Here is a 16,344-nt window from a genome sequence, read left to right as displayed (position 1 = left end):
GAGGAAGAGGAGGAGGAGGAGGAGGAGGAGGAGCATGCCCTGGAGCTGGCGGCGGTGTGGCTCCTGCCCCCGCCCCCGCCGGCCCCGCCCTCCTCCTCGCCCTCGGTCTCTGAGGAGCTGCTGCTGCTGCTGCTGCTGCTGCTGCTGCCACTGTCACTGCCGCTGCCGCTGCCGCTGCTGCTGCCGCTCTCCGACTCCTCGGCCCCGTCCTGCTCGCTCTGGCCCTTGTCCGGGCTCTTGGGGTGGCCCGAGTCCTCGAACGCGAGCCCATCCCCAGACTCCTGGGCCAGCTCACCGTCTCCGGCCTTGGGCCGAGCGGCCTTGGGCTCGCTGCCCCCCGCCGCTGGGGCATAGCCGCCCAGGCTCAGGAGGTTCTGGGGCTCCGGCCAGCCCCCGGCCCCCGGGTCCTCCCGCAGCAGCAGGGCCTCTTTGGCCTTCTTGCTTTTGGGAGATGTGACACCCTCGTGGTCCAGCTTGACGAGCAGCTCGGCCTGCTCCCCGGGCCTTCGCGCACCCTTGCCGGCCGGCTCCTCGGCAGCCCGGGCTTTCTTGGGCTTGGGACGGGTGGCAGGCATGGTGATGGGCATGGTGACGAGGGGTGCGGGGGCCGGGGCCGGGGCCGGCAGCTCCCCAAAGGGCTCAGGAGCTGGGCAGGAGGCGAAGGCGGATGGCGCTGGGCTGGGCTGTGGGGGCACTGGGCGAGGCTTGGGGGCTTTGGCCCGCTTGTCCACGGGTTCTGGGGAGCTCTTCTTAGCAGCTGGGGTGCTGATCGGCTCCAGGGCCAACGGGGCACTGGCGACCTCGTCCGTTGAGGCCCCCTCCTCCAGGACGGCAGCTCTGTCTAAAGGGGAGGAAGAAGCGGCATGGGTGGGGGAGGGTCAGGGCTGCATGAGCCGGAGCGCCGTCCCCACCCCGCGCAGCCAGCCAGGGCAGGCACCCTTTCTGGGTCTCGGTCTCACACGTGTAGACCCCAGAGTGGTCCCTAGTAGCCTGGGCTCTTAGCCCGAAGCACTTTTAGCTGGATTCTGGAGCAAACACACCCTGGTCGAGTCACAGCTCTGCCTCTGACAGATCTGCCCCGAGCCTCGGTTTCCTCATCGTCAAATGACCACAACAGCCACAGACCCCACCGAGACGGGGAGTGGTCTCTGTGCAGAGACCCGCACGCGCACCAGGTCCCAGCTGTGCCGCCCCTGCCACCAGCCTCGGCTGGGCCCAGGCCCACGTACCGCCCTTGGCTTTGGTGCTGGGTTTCCGCCCTCGCCCCCGAGCCTTGGCACCGGGCTCCTCGGACCCCGGCGCGCCCCCATCTTTGCTGTCCCCAGTGTCTTTGCTGGTTTTCCGGCTACGACGCTTGGCGCTTGGCACCAGGAGGGCCGGGGACGGCTCGGCACCTGCAGGCAGAGAACACACCACGGTCAGGCCTGGGCCTCCACAGTGTCGTGTCGTGGGGGCAGGGATGGGACAGAGCCGGTGACACTGCGTAGCTGCCCCTACTCGGCCCTATCTGCGGGGACAAAGCTCGGTGTCTGCACATACGAGCAGCTCGACGCGGGCTCCTCCGACGACAAGGTGGGCGGGGCTGAGCAAAGATGCTGACTTCTGTGCTTCTGCCAGTCCTCTGGGAGTCGGGCAGCCCTGGGTCCGAGCCCTGCTCTGCCCCCACCCAGTCGGAGGACCTAGACACAGCATCCACTCTTCAGAACCTGAGCTCATATGGGCTGGTCAAAGGGGATGGCATTTCCAGACACGCGAGAACACAACGCTGCCAACAAGTATAGCCAGCCTCCTGCAACCTGAACCTCGGGTCACAGAAGCTGGGGTACCCTGTGGTCCCCTCTTCTGAGCCTGTTCTGGGAGCCCCGCCCACAGTTCCTGCCATTTCCATCCCCTGTGGGTGCAAATGGTGCAAATGGTTCAGACAGAGCCCTGAACTGGGGTCGGAGGGGAGCAGGGCACGAGCCTGTGGGTCGGCCCAGCTAGGGGGTAGGTCCCCCTGAATCTTATACGCACACTGAATCTTGTAGTCGGGAGGCAGGAGGCGGATGTGAGAGAGGGGGATCCTCCCTGTGTCCCCATCGTCGAACTCCACGGTGATGAGATCCCCGTCATCCTCGAGGCCCAGCAAGCCTGTAAGAGGAGGGGCAGGCTCAGGGGAGGCACGAGGGTGGGCACCCGCCCTCCGGGGTGCAGGCCTCAGAGCCACGCAGTCCCGCGGGAGCACGGACTCTCCCATGCCGGCTGGATGTGTCCTGACTTCCCGAGACGTGAGCCTATGCTCGCTCACTCCCAAGACCCCCTCCAAAGGAACGGAGAAAAACAGCAGGGGCGGGACCGTAAAGGAAGAGGGAGCGGCAAGGGGACGGCAGCAGGTGACGGTGCCACCATTCCGGATGACGACATCTGCGTGGACGAGCAGGAGCGGACTGGTCTCAGCTCTCTGCTCTGTCAGGGGCCTGGAAGGAGGTGATGCCACTGAGGAGGCCACTTTTCACAAGGCAACCCACAAAGGCTCAGGCCCTAGAGGTGCCAAGCACCTCTGGAAGCAGAACGCAGGGGACTCCGGCACTGGCCAAGCTGAGGGTCTCAAGGCAACAAGCTAGAGGTCTACGCCTGGGGAGAGACTCTGAAGGACACTGGGCACAGCGCAGGAGAGCAGGTGGGCACCACGTCAACCACGGTGACAGGGAAGTCTGCACACTCAATGGTAAGCCCCGGCCCCATCCCTGTGCCAGATGCTAAGCTCAGGCCCCCTAGGACAAAGGTCTCAGGCTGTCTGACCGGCTGTTGGGAGAAGAGCCACAGGTGCTGGTTCCTGGGGTCCCCAGAAAATCAGTCCTGCCTGCCACTGACACGAGGCCTACCCCACACACAGAGCTTCCAATCCATCAGTGTAAGACAGACGGAGAACAGGGAAGCGGGGAGCATGAAGAATGCAGAACCCACAGAGGGAGAAGGCGGGGGGCACGGAAGAAAAGGGAGCTTCAGAAATCTAAAAGAACATCAAGTTATCCCTGGAGCAACCAGAAAACAATCACGATCCACGAAACAAGAGCTATTTAAAAAAAAAAAAGAAAGAAAGAATAAGAAAGAACTCTCAGAAATGTTTTAAACGAAAGCAAAAACTCAACAGACTAGAATGGCCAGGAGGTAAAGTTGAAGAAGCCTCAATAAATAAAATAAAAATAACAGCAAAAAGACACAAGCATCGAGGCCCAGCAGATGGGTGTGATTCCAGGGAAAAGTGAGTAAATGAGGAAGAAAATCTCAAAGACGCAATTCAAGAAAAGTTTCCAGGAACAGAGGACACCTGCTTCAAAATCAAAGTCCCCTCTCCCACAGACCCAGGAGACCTGAACCAACACGACCCCTCACCACAGTGAGAGGACTTCCTGCCCAGGCCCCGTTCCCATCTTCCGGGAACGTCTGGACGTCAGGCGGCCAGGGGGTGGTATCTGTCCTTTTTTCCCTTCACTTTTTGTTTTGATGGAACCAACGCCCACAGCCCCATCTCCTGGCTATGCTGGATTTGCAGAAGGTTGGGGTGCACTCTCTGGGCACCTGTTATTTTTGTCTGCCCAGCCTTCAATCTCTTATTCTACTAACACCGTCCCACTTTCCCGGGGAAGCCGCCTTCCCCCCTCTCTCTGGTCTCGTGTAAAATTAGGAAGCCAACCTCGCCGATCAGTTTCAGGGATGAGCACATGACCCAAGCCAATTCAGTAGGACTCCATCCTAGGACTTATAGAGGAAAAGTGAGATGTTCTCTGCTGACAGGCTTTAGGATGGTGGCATACGGTCTCCAAAGAACAGGGTGTGAAGCCAGCACAGCGGAGAGCACTGCAGACAGACCCTGAGAGCCTAAGTCCCGATGACACCACGTGAACAGTACCTGGGTCCAACCACCCGAGCCCGTACACGCTGTCAGTTATACAAGCCGATAAAACCCTTTACGCTTGAGCCAGTTAGAGTGGGGTTTCAGGGATCAAAGGACTCCATGCTGACACGTCAGAAAGTGGCGGGGAGGGGTGCCGGGAGGGTGCGGGGGAGGGGAGCGTCCCACCTCGGACCACGGTGCCCGGGTAGAGGCACCGGTACTGCTGACTCCAGTAGGCCGCGATCCTGGTCCCTTGCGGTAAGAAGCGCGTGGAGGCCGGCCTCACGTCGATGATCTGGGAAGGCGACGGCCTGAGCACCCGGTGGTGACCGGGACAGCCCGGCCCCCCGCCCTCTGCCTCCCCTCCCCCTCACCGCCTCCTGCAGCAGCTGTTCCAGGCAGTAGATGTGGGGCCGGTTCCCACGCTCGCCCTCCACCACCACTCGGTATCTGCAAGGCCGGGCGAGAGCGGTGTGAGGCGGCAGAGGCCGAGCCTCCGCGCGGGTGGGGACTGGGTGAGGCTTCAGGCCCCGAGTCCCGCGCTCTCCCCACCCAGCCCCACTCACATGTCGGGCGAGTGCACCGTCTGCACGTGCCCGGCGTACAGCAGCTTGTCATCCAGGGGGATGAGCACGCGCAGCCCGTCTTTGAGCTCGTCCTTGTCGATGATGCAGGAGCGAGGGGCTGTAGGCCAGGAAGGGAAGCAGGGGCTGGAGGCAGGGCTGGAGACCCTCCCCCGCCCCCCAGGCCTGCCTGGCCACCCTCTAGAGCCACCCCTGGGAGAACGGGTGCCTGAGGCAGCCTGTGGGGCACATGTGCACCAGTGTGCACACATGGGGGTCCACGTCTGGAAAGACCCCAGGCAGGTGTGAACTGGGTGGCAGCCTGCACGTGCTGCCCCTCCCCCACCCCGAGCCCAGGCATGAGGCTTGGGTCATCAGGGCCCACTGCTGTACCCTCAGCCACACCTCCAGGACTTGCCATCTGGGATGCTGTTTGTCCTGGCGGAAACCAAACTTCACAGCCAGACTCCCCACCAAAAGGCCTTAAGAGGCCTCGCTGGTCCCCAATCTGCCTTTGGAGCCTCTGTCAACGTGGCCACAAGCACATCCCTGGCTAGCCCACTGGTCCAGGGGATGGAGACCATGGAGCAGAGCGGTCCATGCATCGGTGGCCCCCGGCCACCCCATTAGCATGGGAACAAGCCCGGCGAGGTCTGCCCTGTAGACGTGGCCACCCACCAGCCTGCACCCCTCCCCCCGCATCCACTCACATTGCCCGCAGCACAGCCCCCCAGCTCTCCCTCCTGAGGCACTCAACCCACCCCTGCTGCCCCCACCATCCCGCCCCTGCCGACGGCCTCCCACCTGGACTCCCTGCCTTCTTGGGCCCCTCCGATTCATTCTCTGGCAGCGGTCAGAGAGCTCACTTCGAAGCCAGTGCGACCACAGCTTCTCGTGCCAAACTCCTCACCAAGGCCCAAGAGAGTCTGCGTGACCCTGCTCGGACCGCTCCCCGGCCGGAGCCCAAAGGGCCGTGTCAGTGCACTCGGGGACTACGCCCCCTCCCGGGGCCCATCTCAGGCCGTGCGTGCCCCTTGCCCCGCCCTGGGCCGGCACCCATGCAGCACCAAGGGCACTCACCGGGAGTGAGCGGTCGCTCCGCAGCCCCGCCCCGCGGCAGGTGCTCGTCCTCGGAGAAGCTGGAATCCTGGTTGGGCTCGAAGTCCTCCTCGGCGGCCATGCTCTCCATCAGCTTGCTCACTGCGCCCCCTTTGCCCCGGTTCTGGGGACAGAGCGCAGCAGACCAACAGCTTAGCACACAGCGCCTGTCCTGCCCGGCTGGGGACCCTCCCTGGAAACCCGGGCTCAGTGAGGCTGCGGTGCTATCGGCCACGTGTGCAGTGGGGGTCCCAGCGGGAGGACAGAATGGGCCCCTCACCCTGCCTGTGCTCAGTGGTGTTCATCACCATGACAGGTGCCTCGGGTCCCTTGGAGAAACCGAGGCAGCGTCTCCAGCTACACGCAGTGGGGTGAGGAAGAACAGCCTGGCCAGGGGCCAGCAGCGTGTGGAAAGGGGGACACGCCCGGGCAGGACCCATCTGCCAACTGAACGAAGAATCCCGCCCTGGGCTGGGGGACCCTGCAGGGACCCTGCGGGGACCCAGCCGTCTGGGGGCGGTGAGCCTCACCTCCTTCTTCACCTCCTTCCCTCTGGCCTTGGCCTTGCTCCTCTTGGCGGAGGCCGGGGAGCCGGCGTGAGGGGCCCGGGCCTCAGGGGGCAGGGTGGGCGCGCGGGGTGGAGGCGGCGCCCCCGACGCCCCCTCCTTCCCCTTCTTCTTCTGGGGAGGAAGCAAGAGAGGCAGCATGAGAGGCAGGGAGGCCCAGGCCTTCGGTCCCCCCACCCCCCTCCCCACACAAGGGTTTTTAGTTTCAGTCTCGTTTTGTCACCACTGTAGAGTACCTGTTAAAATAAGGCAGAAAGACCACACGAGGCGTTTGTAAAGCACGCCTGTGCACGCGAGCCCCTCCCCTCCCCGACGACCCTACCGACGACGGAGGATACTAGAGCCAGGAGTAGCAGCCCACCGTGCCCTTCCGAAACCTTCCGCAAGCACGTCCGCTCACGTGAGCAACGCGAGCCCCTAGACACATTTGTGCACACACATTTGTGCACACACAGTGTATTTTCAAACACGGTATTTTCTTTTTAAACACACATGGGAATTTACCAAAAGTCCCACTTTCCAAACCCCCCTCCCCCACTATGTCTGATACACATAATGGAAGCTTTTTTTTTTTTTTTTTTAATCTTGAACAGCTGCCCCATGTGTCATGGTGTGGGGGCCACAATTCATTCAACCACACCCTAAGGATGCCTCTGTTTTTTTTTTTTGCTCTTCCAAATGATGCCACAAGAAAAGACGGTTCCGGTGAGTCCTACAGGCTGCTTCCAGGAGGGGCATGAAGACTGTTTAGCGGCTGCCACATGCATGCCGGTTCGAAGCCCCCCGGCGAGGCGAAGCGGGGTCGCCCCCTCGCCGGTGGGGTGGAAACTGGTCGGCGTGCACGGGGACCGCATACGGCCCCACTATCAGAGCACAGGGCTGGAAACGACCTAGCTGTCCAGCAACCGGCAGCGGAAATGCTGGCGCATCAAGAGAAACAGTTCCAGCTTCCCTTACAGCGGCACAGAGTCCTATTCCGAGGAAGAGGCTCTGTCATGGGAAAACGGAAATGATGACAGTTTGTGTGAAAGGCAGATTCAAGCTGTGGTCAGCAGGATCCAGAGTGGGCGGTGGGCGGTGGCCGCGAAGGAGGGGTCACGTTCTGCTTTTAAAAGAGATATACCTACCACGAAACCCCCAAGCCGAGAGACCAGAGCCAGGTGGAGAGCAAAGGACAGAAAAAGATAACGCCGGGCAAACGTTACCATGACAACAGCGGGAGTCACGGCTTCCGTGTCGGATGAGTGAAATGCAAAGCAAACAGCATTCAGAGGGACAAAATGGAAAATGTTACAGGGATAAAAGGTATTCAGTTTAATCCCCATTCTGGGGGGAAAATATATATGTGTGCATACATGTACGCATTGTATTTTCCTGTGTCTGATGCACGTTTTAACCCCGTTCACATTTCTGAAATCAGAAGGCATCTTGGCGGTTGAAGAAATGTTTTTAACATGGTTGCGTTTCCTTTTATCACTAGCGTCTGTTATTAAACAGTTCGTTTTTTGCAGCTGTATGCAGAAGGCAGGAGGATGCCAGCAAAAAAAACGTTATCTCTAAGCGGATTTTCATTACCTTCTAAATTACTCTTCTAATCAGGTAAAAATGGCAACTGTTTCTTTCCCATTGACCAGAAAGCCCGTTCTGGGAGCCTTATTATTTTTTAAAATAAGAACTTTGAACATGACCAACTCTGCACAGAGAGCAGAGATGTTCATTGCTGTGCTGATTACGATGGCAAAATACCATCATCCACCAAATCGCGGCAGCCGGCACGGCCGACGGCAGGAGGTAACGAAAACCATGGGCTGGCCAGATGGTGGGATGCTGTTCAGCACTTACAAATATTGATTTAAAAAAAAGTAAAATAAAAGCTCGGCATATGGAAATGCACGAGCTACACTGCCGAGTCTGGAAAACAGGACGAGAGGTGTATCTCAAAAAATACGAGCAGCGTTCCTGGCGTGATGGGGTATAACGTCTAACTTCTCCCGTCGATGATCAACCTGTTCTGCTCTAGCCTCTTCCTGGATCCTCAGAAGGCTGACTGGGTGAGCCTCTGGACCTCTAGTCCCAACAGAGAGGCCGTCAAGGAAGAAGCCCAAAGAGGCCGGGGCTCTGGTGCTGGGCCCCAGTGTTCAAAGCTCAGCCCTGACGACCATCAGCTGCTGCGACCCTGGGCAGGGTTTCAGAGCCACCTGTAAAGTGCACTTCCTTTGAGTAACCTGCCTCACACGCTTTCGTGAGGGCTCGACTGTGACATGAGATATCTACCTTTGACCTCTGCCCTGACAGCTGACACTGAGCTCCCAAATTCCGTGGGATTCCCTGGGTCTTGGGAGCATCTTTCTTTCTGAGGAGGAGACCCTTGGTCCCTCGGTCTCTCGGGGAGAGGAGAGGAGCTAGAGACTGCGTTAATAATCGATCGTGTCCCTGTGATGAAGCGCCCATAAGAACCCCAGAACGACGGAGTTTGGAGAGCTTCCGGTTGGTGGACACGGGGATGAGCCGGGAGGGTGGTGGCCTGGGGAGGGCGTGGCAGCTCTAGCTCCTCCCCGAGACGCTGTCCCATGCGTCTCTTCTTGAGTTGTGTCCTTTATAATAAACCTAAGTGCAGTGATAGCCTGACCCGAGTTCTGTGTCGTTTTAGTGAATCACTGAACCTGAGGTCAGAGAAATTCCCGATTTACAGTCGGCTGGCCAAAGTCCAGCTGGCCTGGACTTGTGACTGGCATCTGAAGCAGGGCGTAGCCTTACAGGACAGAGCCTTTTGCCTATGGGGTCAGCGCCAGCTCGGGGTGGTCTCAGAGGTGTTGTGGGAGGAGGAAACAAGCTGTCCTTTATCAATAAATTAAGTGGATGTGGTAAAGTGATCAGAACGTGCCTGGGGCCCACCATGGGCCACCTGACATGATTATTGTCATCACTATTATTTATCATTCCAGCACCTTCCCTTCATGGCCCGCAAATGCCTTCAGCGGTGGCTTTACCCATGGGGAAACGAGGGGTGAGCACAAAGTAAGGTGCCTGTGGATGACACTCAGATGTAGTCCCTTCCTCACTACCACCCATTACCAGGAAATCAATGCCACGTCTCAGCGCTTTTTATGACTTTCTCCAGACTGTCACTGTCATCGGAGGTTTGATCCTCCATCAGGAACTGGGGTGGAGAGGCCTGAGGCAGAAGATGCTGCCTAGAGCTGCCTGTTAGCTTTAAATGCAGCCACCTAAAGGGGGAGCAACTGGCCGTGAGCTTCCTAGCAACCACTGCAAAAAGGGTTATCAGGCTAATCATTACAGAGTTCTTAAGAAAGGTTCTCAACCTGGGGTGTCCACTGGAGAATTCGGGGAATCTGTGAACTTGGATGGGAAAAAACAAAAAACCCATCTCTGTTTTCACCAACCTCGGAAGAAAGGATCTTCCTCCAGGTGTGAGTGGAGGCCACAAATCACAACAGGACCAGGAGTGCCTGTGACTCTGTCACCAGCAGAAATCACTGTCATGGAGCGCATGACAGTTCCTGAGAAGACCTTGAAACATCACTCACGCTCATCACTTCAAAATGATGGCGCTCGCCAGGCAGCCGCGGGCCCCCTGTCAGAGGCCCCCCTGAGAGACACTCAGACTGCAGCGTTCCCGCGTCCGGCAGCCGCATTCCCCCGGGGTCCTAGCGAGTCCCTTGCGTTTACAGTGCTGTTCTGAGGCCGGGGGCAGAAGAGCCTCCAAGGGAGGGGAACCTGGCTCTTCCCGACACCAGGTCCGAGCACGCCTCCCGTCAGGACCGACCCCCTGACGCTGCAGTGGATACTGGAGCCACCTTGCCAGGCTGGAGGCGGGGCCTGGTGTCCGGGGTCCCTTCCCGTGGCCCCCTGGTGCCGAGCCCCTACCTTCCTGGGGTCCTTCCTGTCCTTGGCACGGCCGGCGTCCTTGCGCGGGCTCAGAGGGCCACCCTTGCCGCAGCGGCTGGGCTTGGTGACGGCGGGCGCGGCGCTGCTGGGAGCGGGGGCTGCGGCCGAGGCGTCGTGCAGGAAGATGCGCTCGCTGCGCCTCCGTGCCCACAGGTCGTCGTCGCTGGCCTCCGGCCCCGCCTCGAAGCCCGCCTCCTTGGGGCCCCGCAGCTTGCGGGCCTTGCGCCCCTTCTCTGCCGCCAGCTTGGCCTTGTCGGGGCTGGCAGGGCCGGGGCCCCGGGGGCCGGGCATGGGAGCAGCCAGGGAGGGGCCTGGCTCCCCCAGTCCTTTCTTGGGCCGCAGCAGCCCGGCAGGCGACCGCTTCCGCACCTTGACCTCACCCTCCGAGTCGGTGTAGTCGAACTCCGTGCCTGGATGTGGAACGAGGGAGGGGGCTGTGCACAGGGGCTCGTGGGGCCCCCGCTTCCCACCCACCCGGCCGCTCTGGCCACCGTCCCATCCCTCCTCCAAGGGACCTCGCTGCCCGTGGGAGCCTTGTCCCGGTTTCCAGGGGAAGAACCCGAGGCCCAGAGGAGGACTCGCTCAGCCTCCTGCCTGTGAGTGGCAGGTCCTGCCAGCCCCTCTCTTGTTCCCAAACCGCTCTGGCTGCCCGGACTCTGCTCCCTGCCCCTCTCCCCCGAAGCGTCGTCTGGAAGGCAGAGATGCCTGTTGGGGCCTGGGAGCTCCCCCCTCACCTGCCTCACGGAGTCCCAGAGACAGGGAGGAGGGCGAGAAAGGCCCTACACCTGTGGGGCAGCAACTGCACAGGGCGGGCAGGTGGGAAAGCCCGGGCAAAATCCCCGAGCCCGGAAGGGCCTCTCTGCAGCTTCCTGATGCTGCATCTCGGAGCTGGGGGTCCCCAGCACCCACCGCCTTCTACAGGTCTAGCAGGCCTCGTCTGAGCCATGCCATCCTGGGGCCCGTCCCTTCCTTTCCCTCTGCCACAGTCCGGCCCAAGGCCCTGGCTTGAAGGTATAACCTCTGACTACAAGGCTACTGAGAGCCCACCCGCTCCCGGCTGCTCTCCACCCCTTCTGACCCTGGGCCTGTGCCTCTGCCGGTCCCTCAGCCCAGAGCACCACCTCCTTCCCTGATCCTAGCTGCTGGGGAGCTGCGGCCTCCTTTCTGAGAAGACCAGCTCGTCACCCTGGGAAGTCCCCTGTCCACAGCTCCATCCCCATAGGCACACATCACACCGTAGGGTTCCTGTCCAAGTCTGCCTATCCCATCCTGCCCTGCTCCCCCAAGAAGCAGACCCCTGACCCTGCTCAGCTCAGAGCCTGGCCCAGAGAGCTGGTGGCCAGGGAAAGCACCCAACGGGGGTAAGCCGGCACTTCTCCCAGGGACAATAGCTCTAAGGTGTACTCCACCTCCAGGCAGACCTCAGGGACGAGGTGTCTGTGACAACCCCTGGGCTGAGCACCCCAGAAGAAGACTTGCCCTGAGCCCCACAGCCAGCCCACTGGGGGCCCTGTGGGAGGCCAGGCCCCAACAGATGCAGCCGTGGTAAGGGGTGGGGGGGCACACTCCATGGGAATGAGCCCCTTGGCAAAGCTTAAGGATCCCATTAATTAATCTTTTGTTAACAGACATCCCACTGCACAGGGAGGCAGCTGGGGGCTTTCATGGCTGATTAGAGTGTGAGCCATAAAACAGGCTGCGGAGTTTACTGGAGGGAATGAGATCCCACCTGTTGACAGCCCCCTGCAGAAAACCGCCAGAGAACCCAGATGCACAGAAGACACTGCAGGGCACTGTGTCCGGAGGGGCTCTGGAGAGTGGTCAGGGCAGTGATGGGGAACGGACACAGGCTTGGAGGAGGGGAGCCTGGAGCTACCGGGGTAAGGCTGAGTCAGAGGAGAAATACTTATCAGACCAATGGGGCGGCAGAAGCAGTGCCTGGGCCAGAGGAAGGGTCTCTGTGAGGGCACTGGGGGCGAGAGGCGGGGACAAGCATGAAGCCCAGAGGGAGAAGGATTTGCTGAGGCCTCACTGCCACACAGCACCAAAGAAAGGAGTGGGACCCACATCCTCCCTCCCACCCAGCATCCTGTGCTCCTACCTCCCCCCGCCAAAAAAAATAAGGCAGTAAAGGAGGAACAGAGGAACAAAAATATAGACGAAAAATATAAAAAACAAAAGGGTACAACACAAAGAGACTGAAAGTCAATCTTTGCGGAGAATATATACCATCCAAATGATAACCAAGAGAGCTGGAGTGGCTATGTTAACATTGGACAAAACAGACTTTAAGACAAAAATTGTTATTGGAGACAAAAAAGGACCTTTTGGAATGATATAACGGTCAATCTATCATGAAGACATATAACAATTACAAACATATGTGAACATAATCCAGAAACATAAAATATTACGCATCATGACCAAGTGGGATTGACCCCAGGAATGCAAGGTTGGTTCAACGTACCAAAAACCGTCAACGGACTACACTACATTAATGGGATAAAACGGGACAAAACGCACACGAACACCTCAACAGACACAGAGAAGGAAAGAAGACACTCCACGTCGGTGGACGGGAAGACTCGATGCTGTCGAGATGGCAGTTCCCCCCATCTTGCTCTGTAGATTCGACGCAATCCCCAACAAAATCCCAGCAAGTTACTCTGTGGCTATCGACATACTACTTCTAAGCGTATGTGGAGAGGAGGCAAAAGACCCAGAACAGCCAATGCGATACTGACGGAGAGCAACAAGTCGGAGACTAACACCGCCCGCCTTCAAGACTCACTATAAAGCTACCATGATCAGGACAGTGCGGCACTGGCCGAAGGACAAGCAGATCGATGGAACGGAACAGACGGCCCGGAAATGGACCCCCGTAAACACAGCCAAGTGATCGCTGACGAAGCCAAGGCCGCGCAATGCAGCAGAGACAGTTTTCAACAAACGGGGCTGCACCAACTGGACATTTCAAAATAAAACAAGAACTTAGACACAGACCTTACGCCCTTCTCAAAAATTTTAACTCAAAATGGATCACGGGCCTAAATGTAAAACGCCAAACTACAAAAATTCTAGAAAATTACAGAGGAGAAAATCTAAATGACCTTGGCTTTGGCAGAGAAATTTTAGACACGACACCAAAAGCACAGTCCATGAAAGAAAGAACTGATAAACGGACTTCATTAAAATTAAAAATTTAAGCTCTGCAAAAGACACCGTCGAGAGAATGCAAAGAGGAACTATAGATGAGAGAAAATATTTTCAAAAGACACATCTGATAAAGGACTGATATCCAAAATGGATAAAGAACTCCTTAAACTTGGCGTTGAGAAAACAAATAACCCAATTAAAAAAAAGGGCCAAAAACCTTAACAGACACTTCAAGGAACATGACAATTAAGCATATGAAAAGATGTTCCACGCTGTGTGTCATCAGGGAAATGCAAATTACAACATAATACCACGAACACACCTATCGGAATGGCTAAAACCCAAAAGAGTAACACCACGTGCTGGCGGGGACGTGGAGCAATGGGAATGCAAAATGGCACAACTCCGGGAGACAATTCGGCCGTTTCTCACAAAACTAAACACTTACCACACGATCCAGCAACCACACTCCTTGCTATTTTCCCAAAGTTCAATACTTATATCCACACAAAATCTGCACGCAGATGTTTATAGCGCCTTTATTCATAATTACCAAAACTGGGACGTCACCAAGATGTCCTTGGTGTCGCTCAGCAGGTGAATGGACGAATACATGATGTACATCCAGAGTGTAACAGTACTGAGTGCCAACAGGTGAGCCGCCAAGCCGTGGAAAGCGGGAGGGGAAGGCCAGCTGATGGAGCGACACAGGACCCGGCCGCCCGCTGCGTGCTCTGCGTGACCTCCTCCTTCTGCCTGCACCCCTAACTTCTGCGTGTGCCTGCCCAGCTACCACGTCTCTCACGGGTCAACCTGGGTGTCGCCAACCTGGAGTGGCCTCCCTTGGACTCCCACAGCCCCCAAGGTGCAGATCTAAGACCTCTCTGCTTCCCAGAGCTGCCCGGCCGCGGGCACCTGAGGGGGGTGGGTCAGGCCACGTGTGTTTGAAGGTCACTCTGCAGAGCCTTAGAGACCCCTCCTCGGGAACAGCAGGCCAGGGCCTCATCACCAGCCCTCTGCTCATGATGGAGCAGCGAGACCACCGCCCCCAGCAGCACACCTGCCAGTACTTACCCATCAGGCTCTGCCGTTCCTCCTTCTTCCGGGCCTTCTGCTTGGCCTCCAGCTGCACCACCGACAGGGACGGCCCCACGGTGGGGCTGGGGAGGGCACTGGCTGCAAAGCGGGCCAGCAGGCCCAGCCCACTCTCCTCCAGGCCTGGCGACAGGGCCCGCTCCCGGGACCCCAGCCTATAGCCGCCGTCGGCCTCGCCCTGCTCCTCCTCCAGCTCGTCGTCCTCGTCCTCCTCGGAGGTCTCATCTGGCGTGCAGAAAACAGGGGGCGAGTCAGAGGCCTGGCCGGGGCGTGCGCGGCCCCACCACCCCCACTCAGCCGGAGCGCCAGCCTAGCTCCTCACTCCTCACCAGCTGGGGGTGGATCCAGAACCAGCCCACGAGTCCCCCCGATGGCCCAGTGTCCCCATCAAAGCGAGCCCAAGCCGTGGGCATCCTGGACAGCCCAGAGGTGGGCAGCGGCTTGGGGAATCAGAGTGGGTCTCTGTCAGGGGAACACCGACATGCACCTGTGCTGTGGGGAAGGGACACACGGACAAGGACTGGAGACAGCTCTCTCCACGGTCGCACGCGCACACACACGCCCCGACGTACAACATGAAGACTGAGGAAGGAGGCGAGGGAGAGAAAGAGGAGGCCGAGGGAAGGGAGGAAGCGGAGGGCAGGAGAGGGCCTGGGGGCTCAGGCTGGGGTTCCGGGCACAGGCGCCTGAGGGGCGGTTTTGGCAGCTGGAGGCCTGGAGGCTGGCGGCAGAAGGTGGAGTCTGGTCTCTTCTTGTGGGGTAGGGGACAGCCACGGTTAAAACCCTAAGTTGTCTCTGGGATCCAAAGCTGGCTCCCATTGACGGCCCTACCCTGGGGCCTCTGGGGCAAGTCCCCGGCCCTCTCAGAGCCCTATTTTCTCACCTGTGGCCTAGCTAAGGGAGTGACACAGACAGGAACACACGTGCAAGAAAGAGCACTGTGCGAGCGGCTCAGAGGATCAGATGCACACAGAACCACCCTGTCCTATGAAAACTGCTGTCCCCACCACTGAGAAAGCCACACGCTAGCTACGCCTCTGGACCCACGAGGAACAGGGAAGGACGGCTCACTCTGCACCAAGAGACCCAGGCCCTGGGGCTCAAGAGCTCACGTGGCAGAGCGGGCCTCCACCCCGGGGCTGGCTGTCTGTCCTGTGGTCCGTGGTCTGGTGGAAAGACGACACTAAGGAAGCCCTGCCTGTCTCTCCAGCTGATAACTAAGACGTGCCCCGCTCCAGAACCTGACCCTGCCACTCCGGCCACCGTGACGAAGGTGGGGCGGGCCGCGGGGCAGGCGGGCGGAGCAGGGAGGACGATGCTCCCACATGTCCACCAAGAGAGTCAGTCTAGAGGTCCAGGCTGGCTCTGACCTTCCCCGGGAGGCGGCCAGCTACACCCACTAGGACGGGTGGGCAGGTGAGAGCACGTCAGGGGCTGAGTCTGTCTGTGAGACCCACGGCCAAGGAGCCCCGAAGGGACACCTGCCCAAAGGTGCCTGTCTGCCCAGAGCACTGAGAGCATGAAGATCAGGTATGGCTGGAGGGGAAAAAGGTGTCTGGGGTGGGGACAGTCTGAGTTTGGGGACGAGAGAAGAGAGACAAATGGCCAACTCCATGTTCTCCCGACAACGCTCCAAGCCGCCTGCAACCACCGGCCGAAAGTGGCGGCCCCGGGTGCCGACGAGGGCAGAGGCTTTCTGCGCACCCACTTATTGGAGGGAGCCCGGTGTTTTTTGATCGACCCCTCGGCAAGGGAAGCAGGGGTGTGAGCTTAAGGAGTCTCTAAAGGGAGTTGAGAGAGGAAAGAGACGGAGAGAGGGGGTGCAGAGGGGAGAGAAGTGGAGGCCCAGCGCCCGGAGGATGGATGAAGCGGGATGGAGGCCAGCAGGGCAGGCAGGCGGCAGGCAGTGCACACTTGCGGTCCATTCACATTGCGGACGTCACACGGTCTGTCTCCGCCCCAGTGGGCCACAGCAGCAAAGCAGGCTAAGTGTAGGCAGACTTTCGGCAGCGCCTGGGTCCCCTACATCAGGCCTCCTGGGGCCGGCCAATTTGAGCAGGGTGGCGGGCGGGGGCTGGCT

General features: G+C 59.3%; 1 protein-coding gene across 1 annotated transcript in view; it reads right to left on the bottom strand.

The window, feature by feature from the left end:
- TNRC18 (trinucleotide repeat containing 18) overlaps positions 1 to 16,344 on the bottom strand; it is a 70,247-nt gene that overhangs the window by 5,520 nt on the left and 48,383 nt on the right. Inside the window, exons 17-26 of the mRNA XM_015585177.2 lie at positions 14,244 to 14,489; positions 9,993 to 10,423; positions 6,069 to 6,218; positions 5,521 to 5,662; positions 4,444 to 4,561; positions 4,252 to 4,327; positions 4,064 to 4,172; positions 2,014 to 2,130; positions 1,230 to 1,394; positions 6 to 841 (exon numbers count right to left, since the gene is read on the bottom strand). Coding sequence (XP_015440663.1) covers positions 6 to 841; positions 1,230 to 1,394; positions 2,014 to 2,130; positions 4,064 to 4,172; positions 4,252 to 4,327; positions 4,444 to 4,561; positions 5,521 to 5,662; positions 6,069 to 6,218; positions 9,993 to 10,423; positions 14,244 to 14,489 — 2,390 coding nt within the window. The remainder of the gene's footprint in view (positions 1 to 5; positions 842 to 1,229; positions 1,395 to 2,013; positions 2,131 to 4,063; positions 4,173 to 4,251; positions 4,328 to 4,443; positions 4,562 to 5,520; positions 5,663 to 6,068; positions 6,219 to 9,992; positions 10,424 to 14,243; positions 14,490 to 16,344) is intronic.

This window comes from Pteropus alecto, unplaced genomic scaffold (genome assembly GCF_000325575.1).
Source record: "Pteropus alecto unplaced genomic scaffold, ASM32557v1 scaffold40, whole genome shotgun sequence".
Taxonomy (NCBI): domain Eukaryota; kingdom Metazoa; phylum Chordata; class Mammalia; order Chiroptera; family Pteropodidae; genus Pteropus; species Pteropus alecto.
Note: the sequence above shows the minus strand (reverse complement) of the source record. Positions and strands in the feature narration are given on the sequence as shown.